Below are 17,368 nucleotides of genomic sequence, written 5' to 3'. Positions count from 1 at the left end.
TCCTCCCTTGGATAATCCCAGGGCTTGTGTCACCCAAAGAGACAGCCAGCCTCTCCCCACACCCGAACGGGGCAACTTTGAGCCCATGAGTTGCTCTGGACCTCCCACCACTATGCCTCCCCTCTCCCTACCTCTCCCTGCTTCTGTCACCAGCACTTCAGAGGCTCTGGGGATACCGCCCCAGCCAGGCACGCTGGTGACACACCCACCCCCTCTGAGGCCCTCCTGCCCATCACGGGACCCCAAGAGGAGATTCTCTGCGGCTTCCTCCTCAAACACTGAGTGGTGCTTTTATTTAGCTCTGCCAACCTGCTGTGCTGGGCTTCTTTGGCCCTTCGTGGCCTCCCAGGGCCTCCCAGGGCCGGCCAGATGGCATCTGGAGGATCTCCCTTGCGGTTTACTGATGTTGGTCGATGGTAACACTGAATGTGAGGGCCAGGGGACAGTTCCCTGGGTGGCTTGTTCCTCACTGTGGCCCAGACACCAGAGCAGAGCCCGGCACAGAGCAGGTGCTCAGCAAGTCCTGGTGAGTGGATAGCGTGGTGGGTTTAGTGTCCATGTTCTCCACTGCCGCCGTCCAGTGGCCGAGTGGGGTGACGCAGAGCCCCGCCGATCCAAGCATGGAAGCAGAGCTCCCTCCCCGACAGAAGATTCGCTGCTACAAGCCCTCCCCATGTGGCCAATAGGCCGGTGCCCTAGTGGAAACTGACATCCAAGACACTTCGGGGAGTTCTCCACCTCCCTCCTCCCTCATGCTCAGCCTGGGGAGCTTCCTGCAGCTTTTGGGTGGAAAGGTCACCCTCCTCTCCCAAGATGGGGCGCTCTACCCTCAGCCTCATTTTCTCAGGGTGCGCGGATAAGATCTAAGAGTGTTCACATGGAGGGGAGATGATCACGTTCGATGATGGACCTCATCAAATGGCCTCAGGACTCACCACCCTGAAGAATGAATTCATTATCATTAATAATTCGAGCAGCAGATTTCACTTTCCTAAAATATCACATTTTTAAAGCATTATGATCATTTTTGCTAAAGCCAAATTAAAGTGCTTTCCCCCAGTTCTGTCTTGTAGATCATCAAAACTGAGCAAGATCACTATTTGCAAATACTTGTCTCCATCACTATAAATGGATTGAAGCGTTTACAACTAATCTAGCTGCATTTATGATTCTGTGGGGCGAACTAAGGTTTTACTAATAAAGATTTTTCATTTCATCTAAATGAGTAAACTTTTACTCTAATTAGAGATATAAATTAATGACATGCTGGCATATCTGACATTTGTAACAGAGAATTAGATTTTAATTGTCCACTAAGAAAGCTTCACCATCCCCAGGACGTCCTACCCCCTACCTCTGCAACAAAATCAAATATTTTTTAAATGCTGCCTTCTAAAAAATACACAGACACGTCTCAAATATAGTCTGCATCACTGAGGACATCAAAGTCCGGCATAAGTACGATGGTTTAAGTTGGGTGATGATTAGCAAAAATTGTGTACTATCTGAGAAGGAAGCTTCTGGATACAGACTGGTAAACAGGAAGCAAAAGCCACGGAGATCCTTGTGATCTTGACCGTGACATTCTTGGTTCAATGGAATGATGTCTGGTACAGGGAGACACAGAAGTAGTTTGGCTCCTTAACCTGTCTGCACCCCAACTGCCACTACTCAGAAGGGTTCCCTGAAGATTCTGGAATAGTTCCAACCATGTTCACCAGCATCCGAGTATAGATCTCATGTCTTATAAAAACTATCTCGTCCTAAAAAAAAAAAAAACATCCCACCATCACAAATCTGAGAGGTCAGCTTTCTTGAATTACCGAGCTCTGCAAGCAGGGCCGTGCCACATCTTTTGACAACCTCCGGTGTAATTAACCTTTCAGAAAAGGACAGCGACTTTCTGAGCAGGTGGAGTTGGAAACCAGTGGCTCTTTGCCTGCAGAAGGCGTGTTATAAACACTGTGGGAACTGGGTCTGCTCCAATATTGCTTACGAAGATAGAGACTCATGGAGAGAGCCTCTCCTGGTCAGGCAGTTTGGATCAGTCTGGGCGGTGGTGTGAGGATTTAGCTATAGTTGCAGCTACGTTAGGGGAAGGAAGCATCAAGCATTCTGAACATTACAGGCGTGGTGGTTTTTTCTTTTTTTAGTATTTGTTTTTGAGAGAGAGAGAGAGAGAGAGAGAGAGAGAGAGACAGTGCTTGCAAGGGGGCAGAGACAGAGGAGACAGAGAATCCCAAGCAGGCTCTGTGCTGTCAGGGCAGAGCCCCACCTGGGGCTCTACCTGATCTCACAAACCACAAGATCATGACCTGAGCCGAAATCAAGAGTCAGGCGCTTAAGTGACCGAGTCCCCGCTCCAGGCGCCCCTCAGGTGTGGTGTTTCTTAAACAGACACCTCTGAACGACACGAAGAATGCAGGCAAAGAACCAGTAACCCTTCAGGCAGGTGGGCTGGGGTTTCCGTTCTGCTTCTGTGCTTGCCCAGCTGTGTGACCTTGCACAAGGGACACAACCCCTCTGAGCTTCATTGTCCTTCCCCGTGAAATGGGAGTGCACAACACTCCCCAGGCTCCGGATGCCTTCCCCTCCAGCCGGCTGTTCAGCCTCTCCTGCTCACTGCTGTCTCTCCCTGCCGCTGCCGCCTTGCGTCCAGCCACGCCAACCCCTGAAGGGACTCGCTGCAAGTCACTGAAGCCTTTCCTGAAGGCACGTGCGGCTTGCAGAACTGGCCACGCCCACTTTGGCCTCCCCGCCTCCACCCTGAGCTCAGATCCCCCAGCCTGGCTCAGCGGGCACGTTCTTCGGCACAAAGCTGTCTGTCTGCGAGGCACTGAGTGCCTGAAGGCGGCTCGCACCTGCTCGTTCACCTCTGGGGGGCCCTCTGTGCATGGTGCTGATGTTAGGCCCTGAGCAGCCGGGGGGTGGGGGGGGAGGGGGGCCAGCTCCCTGCCTCTGTTTCCACCTCAGTTATAGGTTGGAGCCTTGGCTCTCGTTACCCACCTCACACGGGGCATCCTGTCCCTGTTCCCGGGAGGGTGCCGCCCCCACTTCCTGTGTCTTACACTGGCTTCCGTGGGCCACACACCCACTGGCCTCTGGCGTCATGCCTCCGGTTCTACTCAGCCCCATTTCCCCGTTGTGCTTGAACAAGACAGTGCATTTTTATTTTTTTAGTTTTTAAAGTTTATTTTGAGAGAGAGAGAGAGAGAGAGAGAGAGCAAGTAGGGGAGGGAGAAAGAGAGAGAGGCTTCCAAGCAGGCTCAGCACCATCAGCGCAGAGCCTGACGCAGGGCTCGAACCCACGAACTGGGAGATCATGACCTGAGCCGAAGTCAGGTGCTTAACCGACTGAGCCCCCCGGGCGCCCCAGGATGTGCAGTTTTAAAAACTAGCTTCCACCTCTCTGCTTCCCCATCTGTTCACACGTTACATACTTTTTCTACTCGATCCACTGACATGTTAACCACAGTTGTTTTCAAGTGCTTGTCTGATGAGCCCACGAAGGGGGCCTCCTCTGAGTCCCCTTGGCAACGGGTCAGTTCATCTTTTGTTGGCACATCTCAGTTTCTTTTGTTTTTATCGAAAGCGAGACGTCATGTAAAGAAGAGTCGAGACAGAGATGTAAGTAGTATTCATGCTGAACATGGCCTCACCTCTTCTGTCCACCCGTGAACGTGGGGGCGTTACGGAGTCAATCTGGTCGGCATTTGAGCTGCGTTCGAGTGTTACCGTTGCTGCCCTCACCCCGGGGGTGCACGGTGCCCAGGCTTCAGACCCTCCAGCAGGAGGCGGCCGTTACTGGTGTTGGGTGTGGGCCCAGGGATGCCAGGGCGCTGCTGAGTATTCCACCTGCACATCTGGCCACAGGACAGCGTCCCCCGTGCTCAGGGCCAGGCTTACGCAGGGCGGCACTGTCTTGGCATTCCTGGGCCAGCCTGGATTAGGCAGGGGTGACACCCTCTCCACATTCCTGCCCCTCCCCACCCCCTTCTGCAGGCGGTCACACTCTCCACGGTGGGTGGGTCTTAGGCTGGGAGGTGGTAGCTGACCTCTGACCTTTGCTTTGTAGAGTGCAGATCCGGGTCGCTGCCCCTCCACCAGGAGCACTGGGCTGTACCCTTCCCCCTGGAGCCATGGATCTGTGGCTGGTTCCTACCCACCTAGAGACAGAAGGGTTGGCTTCCTTCCCTCCCCCCGGGGGTCCTGGTCTTGAGTGGGTTTGCTACGCCTCCTGCAGTGGCTTAAGACTTTCTTTCTCATAAGAGGAGGGTCTGGAAAAGCCTGTCCCCTCCTGTGTTTCTCTCTCCGGGGCAGCAGCAAGAGGGGGGTGGAGGGGAGCGTGTGAGCGCGAGCATTCCGGGTCTGGCCTCCCGGTCACCCCTGCCTCACACGCCAGCACACGCTCGGCCTGGAATGTGTTAGCTGACTTCCTCCCGAGTGTGGCCAGGCCTGAGAGCTGGCATGTCTGGCTGCCCTTGCAGACTTGGGGCTCCGCGGCATCCAGCCGCCTTGGCGCCCTGGGACCCCAGCTCTCTGATGGGCTCTAACAGAGCTCTGATTTTGTGTTTAAGTTTGTTTATTACCAGGGGGGCAGAGAGAGGGAGAGAGAGAATCCCAAGCAGGCGCCACACTGTCAGCACAGAACCCAACATAGGGCACGAACCCACAAACGTAAGATCATGACCTGAGCCAAAACCAAGCATCAGATGCTTAACCAGCTGAGCTCCCCGGGCGCCCCAACACTTCCAACTCTGTAGATACCCGGCCTTCTCTTGCTGGTAGGATGGGAGTGGCGTGAGGCAGCTTGCCACACTGCAGAAGTGGAACCCAAAGTCGGAGATGTGTAGGTGCTCAGAAGGTAGTGGCTGCTTCTCTGCATCTGAAGGGGACGTTTCATGAATGCACCTTCCGCCAGGACGTGGAAACTTAATCGCTTTCAACTCGCTCACAAACCACCAGAGTTTTGCCTGGGTTTCATGCCCGGCCCACAGGCCAGAAGCCACTTGTGTGGTGCCCGTTTCCAGGCTTCTGGATGCCTCTCCCGTCCCCACAGCCCCACCGGCCTCATCCTATGCTGGTCTGTAGGCTCCGGCGGTGTTCCAGGGTGCCATCTGGCAGGACCGAGAGGCCGCGTGTGGGCTTCCACTTCCCTCCCCCTTCCATGTCCCCCTGGCACTTTCATTCTGCCCTTCATGGCGAGGCTTCTTGAGTGAAGAGAGGATTTCCAGGGTCCCTCCTGGACTTCATTTGCGCCACAAGATTTAATCAGGTGTTGGTCAGTCTCGCCCCATCTGCCAGGACAGGAGTCACCGTCGTCGTCCTTAGTGGTCTCATAAATGCCCTCACTCCCATGCTCCAGGTTTCCTTTGCATCCTTAACATTCGCACCCTTATTTGTATCTACCCTTGATAACATGGCCTTCCTCCTCCTTCCTCCCCACTTCCTCTTATAGGCCGCACCCGGCTCTGCCTCCGTAGAGCCCTTCACGGCAGATGTGATTCCAATATGGCCCAGTACCCGCTGTCCCTCTTTATTTGTAAAGGGTCTTGCTGTTGTCTGATCAGTCTCAGGTGGGGTTTTTAGAGCTTTTTAGTTGAGCAGACACTTCCAGAGCACCTGCCGTGTGCCGGCCCCCTCGGGAGGTGTTCAGCATCTCAGGATGAATCTCAGACGCCCTTCCGAGAGCTGCGGGACCAGGCAGGTTGGTTTCACAAGGTGGGAAGGTAGAGACAGCTCCAGACATGTGCTCCGGGGGTTGGGAGAACTTCCCTGGAGGGAGACAAGTGTCAGGACGGCCGCCCCTGGGGATGGCGAGGTCTGTCTGGGACCACATGGTCACTTTCCCGAGGTCTCTCGCCTCCACTCCACCGACTAGTTTTACCCCATTGATCACAAGTAAAGCAATGCGCATCTACGTACGTTACGAATGACGTTAAACCGTATGCACACGGCACCATCCACTCCCTGGTTTTGAAGCTGTTCCCGAAAACATAACCTGGGGGGACGGTACCAGGGCCCTCTCTGTGCCCTCCTTGCAACTTCCTGTGAATCCACAATTCTTTGAAATAAAAAGTTTAAAACATGAATCAAGAATATTGTCCCAAACTAAACCTTCTTTCCCTTCTCAGGGCCTAGAACATTCTTCTTCTCTTCCCCACCCCCCAGTACTTTGTTTCTGGAATTTCAAACAGAACCGGTACAGTCTCTCATAATTTGCCTTTCGGAAACCCCAGCGGAGGCCAGAAGTGACGCTGGCCTCAGGTCAAGGCCAGGCCTTCGGGACGGAGGGGAACGCGACTCCCTTGTGGGTGCTGGAGGCTGGGGCCCCCTGGGTTCTGAATAAGTGACCCCTCTTCTCAGCGCCCCGAAAGCCCTCAGTCATCCGAAGCGGCCCACTTAGGATGCTGGGGTTATTTTGCTCTACCCGTGTGGCTCCGACACAGCCTGTGATGTCAGACGGTACCAGCCCAAAGCCGTACACCTCTCTCTGCTTTCCCAGAAGCCTCCCTTTCCAGCTCGTAAGAGCACAAGGCTGGCCCTTCAGGGACGCACACCCTGGCCGTGACCACAGCGGCTGAGGGTAAGGTGCCTGGCCAGCTGTTGGGTCAGGCGCCCGCAAGGAGAAGAAATGAGTCCGGCCGGGCTTCCCCGGGACCAAGGAGGGCCAGGGCTCTGATTTGCATTTTCTCCCCAAGTGTTCTCGGAGACTGCAGCTCAGTCTCTGTGACTAATCACAACATTTAATGGCGTTCAATGGCTCACTGAAGGCCCAATTCAATTAAAAAATGTCCTGCAGAAGCCGTGAATAATCCTCGTCTTTTCTTTTCCTGTCTTACGGAAGCCTCCATGCAGTGGAAGCCGAGCGGGGTTTTTTTCTTTTTCTTTTTCTATTTTCATTGCTGTGGGCTTCGGCCCCTGCCAACGTGAGCGCTGGCCGCCACCGGCTTGCGTCCACTCCCACCGGCTCCACGGGGGACCCCGCCACGGTTTTACACTGACCCTGGGGAACGACTTCTGCTTCTTTGTCAGTTTGACAGGCTGTGGAGCGAGATGCCAGTCAACGCCAAGGGGAGGCTCAAGTATCTGGACTTCCTGAGCATGTTCAGCTCCGACAGAGGGGCCACACCGCCAGCCTCGGGCGGGTCGGCCAAGGCCCAGAGAGGCAGCAGTGTTCCGGAAGTCTCGGAGAGAAGCAGGTCCGAAGTTTCATCATCGCCCGCTCACGACCTCAGAGCAGGGCTGAAAACGCGGAGCCACCCCTGTGTGAGTCTCCAAGAAGGTGCCACAGGGCGGGCCTGGGGTGGGGGCACAGGAGAGGAGCCCAAGGTGGGTCCTTAGCGTTCGCCTGCCTGGAGGGGGCAGGTTGGTGTGGGGAAGGGTTGGGGGAGGGTCGGGTGGAAGGAGGGATAAGGAGGATTTGGGGCAGGAAATGGGGACAGGAGCGGGGACAGAAGACTCGATGTCAGCAAGCTGGGCATTCATCGGGCAGGAAGGCAAACGCCCCATGGCAGACAGGGTCCCTAGCGTGTGCCCAACTGCAAGGTGTTGTCACACCCATTTTACGGTTGAAGATACAGTTGAACTAATATCTAACAGGTGTCCCGATGTGCTCAGGGTCCCTCTGTTAGACACGGAGAGACCCGATTTCCAACCCAGGCCTGTCTAACTTCGCGGCCCTGGCCCTGGGCTGAGCTGCCCGGCCTGGGTCACAGGAAGGGGAGGGGCAGCCTCACCAGGCTCTCGTGTCGTCTGCAAGAGGGGTGGGAGCACCCCCCCGAGGAAGGTGGTTGAGAGGATCCTGACCATGTGCATGATTTATTGCACACCCACTATGTGCTGGGTCCTTCCTAGAGTGAAGCATGAACAGAGGTGCCTGCCCTTGGGGAGTTTGCATTCTTGTCGGGGATGATGGGCAAGTAAAGTAGTCAGCAAGTTGAAGATATTGAGTAGAGCAGAGTGAAGGGGGGGGTCAGGAGTACCCCAAAGATGTCCATGTCCTAATCTCTGGGACCTGTAATATGTCACCTCATATGGCACGGGGTTGGGGGGTGGATCAAGGTTGCAGGTAAAATTAAAGTGTAACCAGCCGACTTGACCTGGGCTTATCCTCAAGTGTCGAGTGGGCCCGAGGCAACCACAAGGGTCTGTAAATAGGGGGGACGCAGAGGCAGAAAGGTCAGAGTTGGACAGATGCCATTTGAGGCCACTATTGCTACTGACTTGGAAGGTGCAGGAAGGGGCCACAGGCTCAGGAGTGTGGGCACCTCTCGATGCCAGAAAAGGTAAGAAACAGGTCCTCTCTTAGAGTCTCGGAAGGACCACGGTCCTTGGTTTTAGCAGTAGGGCCCCCACCTCAGCCTTCTCGCCCCCAGAGCAGTCAGAGGGTAGCTGTGCTGTCATGAGCCAGCAAGGCTGTAGATCTGTCAGGGCCGCCACAGGAAACATGCTGGTGGGGGACGGGCGGGCGGTGGGGGAGGGCTCTGGCCTTCACTCCCAGGGACGGAGTCCCTGCAGTGTATAAACAAGGGAGTGACATGGGCGGCAGCGTCTTTAAAAAGCCTCCCGTGGATTCTGTGTGTTACACAGAGGCTGTGGGTAGGGTGGGTGCTGGAGGGGCGACAGAAGCCAGGAGGTGGGGGGAGGCCCCAGGGATCCAGGGCAGAGGCCTGGTGGCTCTGAGCAGGGTGGGCAGTGGGGAGCCGGTGGCCCGCAGTCAGGTAGAGCCCACAGGATTTCCCAGCGGATTAGGTGTGGGGGTCGGGGTCGGGGGGCGAGTCCAGGACAGCTCCTAACGGTTTGACCTGAACTCCGGAGAGAAGAGCGTTACATCGACCCAGATGGGGAAGGCTCAGGCAGCACAGGATTTGGGAGAAAGGCCAGGAATTCCATGGAGTCTGTTCCTATATTAGACTTTTTAAAAATGTTTATTTAATTTTTGAGAGAGAGAGAAAGAGAGAGAAGACCCAAAGCAGGCTTTGCACTGACAGCAGACAGCCCGTTGTGGGGCTCAAACTCACGACCTGAACCTAAGTCGGACGCTTAACTGACTAAGCCACCCAGGCGCCCCAAGTTCATTACTCTGTTAGATAACCCTAGGATGTGTTCAGGGGAAATTCCTGGGCTACAATCAATTCATTCCCCATATTTAAATGGAAGATGCAATAATATAAACAGCCTCATACTTGGGCCACATGATTTCACAATATAGCACATTCTGGAAGGGAGAACAGGATTAGATGCCCATAAATGACAGGTGACTCCCTCTCTTTGGTAAGACTCTTCCTCTGATGAAAAATTGTCACTACACACACACACACACACACACACACACCAGTAATTAATATATTTAAATAATTTCTCCCTATACTTGGCTATATGTACATTTCTAAACTATGTTGGTTACTGTCTGTTGGCACAAACACAGCTCCCGCTGATGGAAAGAAAAGTTAAATGGCAGAATTACCATGTACGCTTTGCTTTTCCCTTATTTCTGAGCTAATCCTGCCGGTGAAACTGTGAACCCCAACCCGAGTCCTGTCTGGAATGGTTCGTATCATTACTTCCGTTTGGAGTCTTGCGCTGCAAGATCACTTCCTTCTCTCTCTCGCCAGACCCCAGGCAGCAGAGACACAGCCCCGGACACCCTGCCCTTGCAGAACTGTGAGCCCATAGAGAGCAAGCTCCGGAAGAAACTTCAGGGCTGCTGGCGGGAGTTCCTGAAGGAATGCAAAGAGAAGGACGTGGCCAAGCAGGGGGACATCGCCACGGCCGAGTTCCTGGGTGCGTTGTCATACTGGGGCCGCCTGCCGGCACAAATCCGCAGGGAACGGGCGGGCTCCCCAGCACCTCTGTGACCGCCAGGCCTGCGGGATAAAAAATAGTTACAAACAGAGAGGGAGGGACGCAAACCCAAACAAATACAGAGAACAGACAGAGGGTGGGTGGGGGGTGGGGTGGGGGGGAGGGGAGAATGGGTGATGGGCGCTGAGGAGGGCACTTGTTGGGCTGAGCACTGGGTGTCCTAGGAAGCGATGAACCACGGGAATCTCCCCCCAAAACCAAGGGCACACTGTGTACACTGCATGGTAGCCAACTTGGCAATAAATTACATTTAACAAAAGAAAAAGAATCTCTAACGCCTCTCGACCTGCTCAGGGCACCTTCACCCCCGCGGGACCAAGGCAGAAGCCGGGACTCTCCACGTCAGAAGTCACAGACTTGGCTGTGGGCTCTAGTAACAGACTTGGGGAGCCCCAGGCTGGGACAGGGGAGGGGACGGTGGCTGGGGACTCGCAGGCCCACACCCCATCCCCTCTGCCCACTGACCGGTTCTCACCACATGTCACTTGAATAAGCTGTTCAAGTGCCATCAGTTGGATTTATACTTGCGCTGATGGTTATGTCCTGTCTTGCGTATGCAACATTTCACATGACAGGGAGGTCAGTGTGACCTTGTCACCACCACCCCCGCCCCGCCTGGTGGCCCCAGCGGTCGGCCCCCCTCCTCTTGCCTAATCTTTACATCCCTTTTTAAAGGGAACCTCCAATATTAATATAAATCCCCTTTATGACAATCATGGCTTCCCAATGTGCAAACAAAACAAAGTGTAAACTCTCTTAAGTGAACAGCTCCTACGAAAAGTAGCCCCTTATAAATGAAATATAAAATACAAAGTCACCGATAATCAAACGTTGCTCCACTGAGTTAACGTGACCTGTTTGGCTGAAACCAAATCGGCGATGTTGGCTTCCGTGCACATTCGATTTCCACTTGTGTTTTGGTTAATCCTCTTGACTCTGAGACTGACAGACCTTAGCTGGTCCTGCCGGCAGCATGGCACCGTGTTTAGTGTTTAACCGTGAACCCATCGAAGCCACCAACTCTTACTCTGCTCAGCCAGTGAGACTGGGGTAGTCCATCCGAAATTCAATTCTGTAAAAAGATACACTTGTTAACTCTCAGAAGTCATTCTGTATTCTCTGTGCCCGGCTGCCGACCTCCTGCAGCTTGGAGTGTCAAGGGCATTTTCAGGCCACTCCGCGGGCCCCCCAGCCCAGCCCACCCTGCCCGGCGTACGCTGGTGGCACCTCCTTCTCCCGTTTCCCCGGTGCCAAGGCAGATTACCTTCGTCTGCCCATCGCACACAGCAGCATCTTAACGGCCTGCGCAGGCTGGAAGGCATCACTTACACAAAGTCTGCTTCCTGGGCTTTTCCCCCTCGGCCTCAACAATAACCGAATATCCCACTCCGCGGAATTCCACTTTGCCGCTTTTACGATGTCAGTGGAAGTCTGAGATTCTTTGATTTAAACTGAAATCTTCTCCCTAAGTCTTTTTCCATTAAGAGTCGTTGCCCCAAAAGAAGTTTTAGCTTCATAACTGGTAAAGGAGTGAATGCGAGTGCAGTGCAGGGTGGGGGTGAACGCTGATAAGCCCTGACTCTGACGCGGGCCCCCGCCATCTGCAGCCCCGGGGGCTCCAGCCTGGCATCGACGGGATCCTAACGGGAAAGCCACGCTCACACCTGTTTCTTGAGGGTGGTGCAGGTTTTCTACGTTTTAGGTCGCCATTGGAATGAAAACTCGATATGTAAATTCCTGCCGTCTAGCAAACTCTCGAGGCTTGAGAAATACCTGGTCAGGGAGCCACACCCGAGCCCCCGCCCCACCGCTGGGCGCCTGCCAGGCCCACACCCCTGCAGGCAGAAACTCCCCTTCTCCCCATGGCCCCAGCCCTGCCCCGACTCTGAGGCTCTGCTCTGGCCACTCCCCGCCTTGTATGAGGAGCTCCTCTCCTGGCCCCACTCTGTCCCCCCGGCCTCCTCACCGCGCCCCCCACGGGGCTCTGTCCCTTCTGCCTGGACCACAGCAGCCGTGGCTGCAAAACCAGAAGAGCAGGCAAACACCCGGCCGGTGGGGGCCCAGCAGGAAGCGGGCCCCCCTCCCTCCCCAGCGCGCTCAGTTCGCTGTGCGCCTGTCTGCTCCCATCTCTGTCCGGCCACCCGGCATGAGCCTGTGAGCAAGGAGCCACACCGGGGCCTGTGGCAGGGACAGCTCCCCCACAAGAGGCGCACGAGCGCGTGCATGAACAAATAAACAAGTGTTTGCCACCAGCTGAACTGGCGTTTTTGTCTTTAGCCCTCGTGGAGAAGTTCACTCTGGACATCAGCGGAGAGGAGAGTCAGCAGCTTGCCGTGAAGTATGACTTAAAGAACAACGGGAGGTTTGCTTATTGTGACTTCATCCAGAGCTGCGTCCTCCTGCTGAAAGCCAAGAAAACCTCGCTGATGCAGAGGATGCAAATTCAGAACGCACACAAGATGGTATGTAGACTCACTCTCAGAACCCATGCAGGTCTGGGCCGTTCCTCTGTCTCAGTTCGTCCTCAGTCCGTGGAAATGGCGGACACGGGGTGCCTGGGCCACTCAGTCGGTTAAGTGTCTGACCCTGGATTTCGGCTCAGGTCATGATCTCACACAGTTCGTGAGTTCGAGCCCCACCTGGGGCTCTGCGCCGACAGGAGCCTGCTTGGGATTCTCCCTCGATCCCGCTCTCTGCCACTACTGCCCTCCTCAAAATAAATAAACATTTAAAAAAAATTTTTTTTAATTTTTTTTTAAATGTTTATTTATTTTGGAAAGAAACAGCGTGAGCAGGGGGGAGGCAGAGAGACAGGGAGACACAGAATCTGAAGCAGCTCCAGGCTCTGCATTGCCAGCACAGAGCCTAACACGGGGCTTGAACCCACGAACCGTGAGATCATGACCTGAGCTGAAGTCGGACGCTTAACCGACTGAGCCACCCAGGCATACTCTTTTTTTTTTTTTTTTAATTTTTTAAAATGTTTATTAAACTTATAAGAAAATTTTTATAAAAGAAAAGGTGGATGCCGTGGACACAGAGACTCCAGGAGGGGCTGCTGGCCAGTGAGGACCCACATGTCAGATGTCCCCGGCCTCACTGCCACCTCCACGTGGACGCAGAAATTGGCTGAGATCTCCTCTATACACATATATATGTATATCGCATGTGTGTGATAGATATAATATGCGTCTATCACAGGGGTATGATATACACAGATGATATGCATGCAACTCACATGAGACGTGCGTGTGCACATATGCTATATGCGTCTAGCACACAGGATGTGTGTGTGCACATGTAATATGTGTGTGTGTGATGCTTCTGTGGCCTGAGTTTGCACACACATAAGGCGCGTGTATCTCCACTCGTCGCCTCCATCACTTAAAGGCCTGTGCAGCACCGGCCACTTTGCGGTGAGCACGTGACCACCAGGGTCTGCCCGGCCAGGGAGCTTGTCACTGAGGTCAGGCTTCGAGAACCTTGCAAGCAGCTCAGAATTTTTCTTTCTTGGAAATGATTCAGAGATTTTCTTTCTCTCCTTCTGGAGCCCTGCACAGGCCTGGAGACCCAAGGCTGGGAACCTGTAACCCGGATCTCAGGTCCTCAGACTCCCCGGGGTGGCAGACGCCCAATCACGGGGGCTCTTCCCCCCGGCACCTTGAACATCTGTAGGGCAAACAGTCAGGAACGGCACGGCTGCTCGTACAATGCACAGGGAACAGTGATCGGTCAGTTAACTGAGAAGGGGAAGCTGCGGGGGGAGCGGGGGGGAGGGAGGGTCACAGCAAAGTGACACATTTTTAACTGAAACACCAAAGTGTATTCATTCATCCACCATCTGAAGCAGGCAAGACCCTTTCCTCCCGTGCACGGTGGTAGAGGTTGGAGACTCATTATCTTTCCGTGTAAGCTGCACCCACGATGCACTGCCTGTAGTTTTTTTGTTTGTTTGTTTTTTAAGAGGAATGAGAACCTAAAGATGCTTAAATAGCAGTTGGAGGATTTTCGCCATTGTCCTCAATGATTTGTAAATTCTGTGGCTCTCACCCACACAGTCCAGCCAGAGTCTTCACGGACTCACCTCTCCGGTCTTTCCAAACCATGAAAGAAAAAAAAAACAACCCTTTTTCCCGCTCATATTCCATCATCTGTAATATCAAATTACATTATGCCCAGTTAAAGAACGGGTCAAGTCCAGCTGGCATTGCCGCTGTGGGAACAAACAGCTGACCAGAGCCCCCTGCGGACCCTGCGGCAGGGACCAGGGTGGGGGCGGACCCGGCCGGCCCTCGCCGGTCCCCGCCCGTGCCCGGCAGCAGCAGGGTCCTCACGGGTCGGCCCAGCAAACAGAGTTGACCCCTTGCGGAAAGTTTCTATGCAGCTACGTTTGTAGGTAGTTTTGTGCAAAATCAGGTGAAGAAACACTTAAAATTGAGACACTTGTTTTTCTCAGCTCAGTTCTTCCGTGAGCAGAGAAAGGGCTGTCGTCCTTAGATCGTCGTGGGGCCCGAGCACAGGTGCAGGATGACAGAGGCCACGCAGCCTGGCAGGTCCCTGCCGGCTCTGGCCTTCCTCTGCCTCCCCGGGCCTCAGTTTCCCCTTCTGGAAATGAGGGGGGGAGCCTCTGGGTTCTAAGGCCTGCGAAGGGCGAGCCCTTCTGAGCCCTGCCCTGTACGGAGACACTGCCTCCAGACGCACCAGCCCCTCCCCACCGAGGTGCCGGGAGCTCCAGGCTCCGGAGTGTCAGACTGAGATTTGGCTGGTGAAGCGACAGGTGCTCCAGGACGGCCCCCCTGGGAGCCGGGCCCCTGGGCAGATGTCCCCGCGCAGGTCCCGCGTGTCCACCCCGCCCCCAGCTCCGCTCTTCACACCCAGATGGGCCACAGCTGCCACTCCGTGGTTCAGAAAGGGCCCTGCCTCTGTCCCGCCCTCTGTCTGCGTGTGAGGGGCGGCGGGAGACTTCTCCCCAGCGGCCTTTCCTAGGAAAGAGCGGGGCCAGCCCTGCCCAGCCCAGTGCCTCGCTCCTGTCCCGTCCCCCCTGCAGGCTGCCCAGGCCCCCGCCGCACAATAAGGCGCTCAGGCCAGCGGAGGCACCCCTCTGGGGGAGGCCCCTGGGACTCGGCTTGGGGCCCACGCCGGGGCTGGCGGCAGAGGCCTTCCGGGGGGATGGGCTGTACTGAGCAAGGATGCGCCTTCCTCGGATCGGCACGGGTGTGGGAGGAGCAAACGCAGCACCCGTTCTTTTTCTAGAACAGATCAGCAGATTGGGTAAATTGGCAGCTAATTGAAAGCTATAGGGTATCTGGTGAGTTTCCATCATAGGTGCTAAATGATGTAAAAATTGAAAGCAATTTAACTTTGCACTAATTGGTTTTCTGTGATGCCATGTTAAAATTAAACTTTCCCAAAATGCGTTACACATTATTGCCTACAGTTCACCTCTGTGATATTCAGACATGCGTTAGGGCTAAATCACACTAAAATATCTTGTTTTCTATCTAATAGCACCTAAATGAAATAATCGCAGGGTAGTGTACTATCTAATTACAAGATATAATTACAACCTTGTAATTTTTTTTAAAAACTCTGTTCATTATAATAACCTACTAGGAGACCCAGTCTGAAATCTCTTTTTCCTTCTAACTATTTCAAACTCGGCCCGCTGTCTCCGTCTGGCCCTGCCTCTCCTTCATCCCCTGGGAGCCCAGACCAGTCCAGATCCTCCCACCTCACATTCCCGAGTGAGGCTTCCCAGTCCAGGAGATGCCGGGGGTCGAGGGAGGGACCTTCCTCCTGGGGCCGGAGGAGGTGGGGGTGGGGTGGGGGCTGGGGGTGACTGGTGCAAACAGCAGGGTTAGTGATCTGCCATTACTGTCGTGAGTCCGGCCTGCGGGCCCCGTTCTAGACAGGAGTGGGGTGGGGGGAGCCCAAGGTAGGGGTGAGCAGGGGCAAAAGTAGGCCTGAGGCCGCGGGGCGGTGCCTGTCTACCCCATGCTGCCCATTCCGACCCTCCTCTCTCAGCTCCCCCTTGGTTTTTGTGGGTTTTTTCTCCCCCAGAAAGAAGCTGGACCTGAGACTTCTGCCTTTTACTCGGCTTTACTGCGGATTCAGCCCAAAATTGTGCACTGCTGGAGGCCGATGCGACGCACCTTCAAAGCCTATGATGAGGGCGAGACCGGGCTCCTAAGCGTGTCTGACTTCCGGAAGGTGAGCTCAGCTCTTGGGCGTCTCTTGCGTCTGGACGGGGAGCGTGGCCCAACGCCAGTGGCGGGAAGACCCCAGACGAGGACCCCTCCCCCCGCCAGCGAAGGCCCGGTGTGGGCGGCTGTCCGGGACCTCACTTCCTCGGGGCCCAAGTTATCAAGGGCTGAGTCCACCTGCGCCCACCTGCAGACCCCAGGTTCTCCTCCCTGAAGGTTTCTAGAACCCTGTGGGGACACGAGCAGAGGCCTCGGGTCACCACTCCATGTTCCCCTGCTTCTCGGAGGCCAGACTGGTTCCATGGGGGGCCCGGGTCCGCCCACGAGACCCACCGAGCAGGAGAGCCACGTGGAGGCAGGGCCCCCGCTGAGGCCCCAGAGCCCTGCACCCCCCGCGGGTGGTGCTCCTCTGCCCTCTGAGCTCTGGTGGCTTTGACGCGCCCGCGAGAACGCGCAGCACTCTGGGGGCACAAGGGGGCGCCCCTCGCCGTGGGCAGGCAGGTGCCCGCAGGCCCGCAGCCGCCCCTCCAGAGCTGGCAGGGTTTGCAAGCTCTCTGCCCCGCCTTGTGCGAACGCACCGACCGGCCTCACCACCGTGCAGGGAGGCAACGGTTATTAACCTCCGGTTCTGGGAGGGCTGGCGGGGAGAACCAGCACCTTCCACTGGACCGGAAGAGCCTTCCATTGTCACACCCACGGTCCTTGGCGGGCGAGGGCAGAGGAGAGAGGCGGCGGGAGGGGAGGAGGGAGGAGGGAAGAGGGAGGGAGGGAGGAGAGGGAGGGGCATGTGCGCTGAGGGAGAGGGCTGCTTGGGGCGGTCAGGCTCAGCGGAGAGGGGGCACGTCCCGGCCCCACCCTGGCCGCCGCCTCCTCGAGTGTCAGTGTCACCTGTCACCCACACGAGCGGCCTCCTGTCTGGCAGGTCCTGAGACAGTACAGCATCAACCTCTCGGAGGAGGAGTTCTTCCACATCCTGGAGTATTACGACAAGACGCTGTCTTCCAGAATCTCCTACAATGACTTCCTGCGGGCCTTCCTGCAGTAGGCGGCCGCCACGCTGCCTCCAGCGCGGACGGGCAGGGACCACGGGCCTGTCCCTAAGACTAGAGAAATCACAGAACTGGGAGGGGGTCTCCAGAAACACACGCAGCCCTGTGTCTTTCCCGGCGGTTAAGGCTCCGTGCTGGCCCACGGCTGCAGCGTAAGGCACGGCTCTGCCTGTGGCCTCGGGCCGCCCCCACGGAGCCACGGGACCCTTCAGTCACTTGGAACAAATAAAATGTTAGTCTTTGCAGAAA

The 17,368-nt window shown here is 55.6% G+C and overlaps 1 protein-coding gene across 6 annotated transcripts in view; it reads left to right on the top strand.

Moving 5' to 3' along the window:
- The window catches only part of EFCAB6 (EF-hand calcium binding domain 6), a 239,900-nt gene extending 222,532 nt beyond the window's left edge, over nucleotides 1-17,368 (top strand). For 4 of the 6 annotated variants that reach the window (XM_039236383.1, XM_039236388.1, XM_039236406.1 and 1 more), the window contains 5 exons: nucleotides 7,036-7,269; nucleotides 9,618-9,786; nucleotides 12,145-12,329; nucleotides 15,928-16,077; nucleotides 16,993-17,368. In XM_039236383.1, coding sequence (XP_039092314.1) covers nucleotides 7,036-7,269; nucleotides 9,618-9,786; nucleotides 12,145-12,329; nucleotides 15,928-16,077; nucleotides 16,993-17,115 — 861 coding nt within the window. In that variant the 3' untranslated portion in view covers nucleotides 17,116-17,368. The other 2 variants (XM_039236420.1, XM_039236415.1) reach the window with 2 other exon arrangements.

This window comes from Hyaena hyaena, unplaced genomic scaffold, assembly GCF_003009895.1.
Source record: "Hyaena hyaena isolate Hyena2069 unplaced genomic scaffold, ASM300989v1 scaffold_4, whole genome shotgun sequence".
NCBI lineage: Eukaryota > Metazoa > Chordata > Mammalia > Carnivora > Hyaenidae > Hyaena > Hyaena hyaena.
This window is presented reverse-complemented; position numbering and strand designations above follow the sequence as displayed.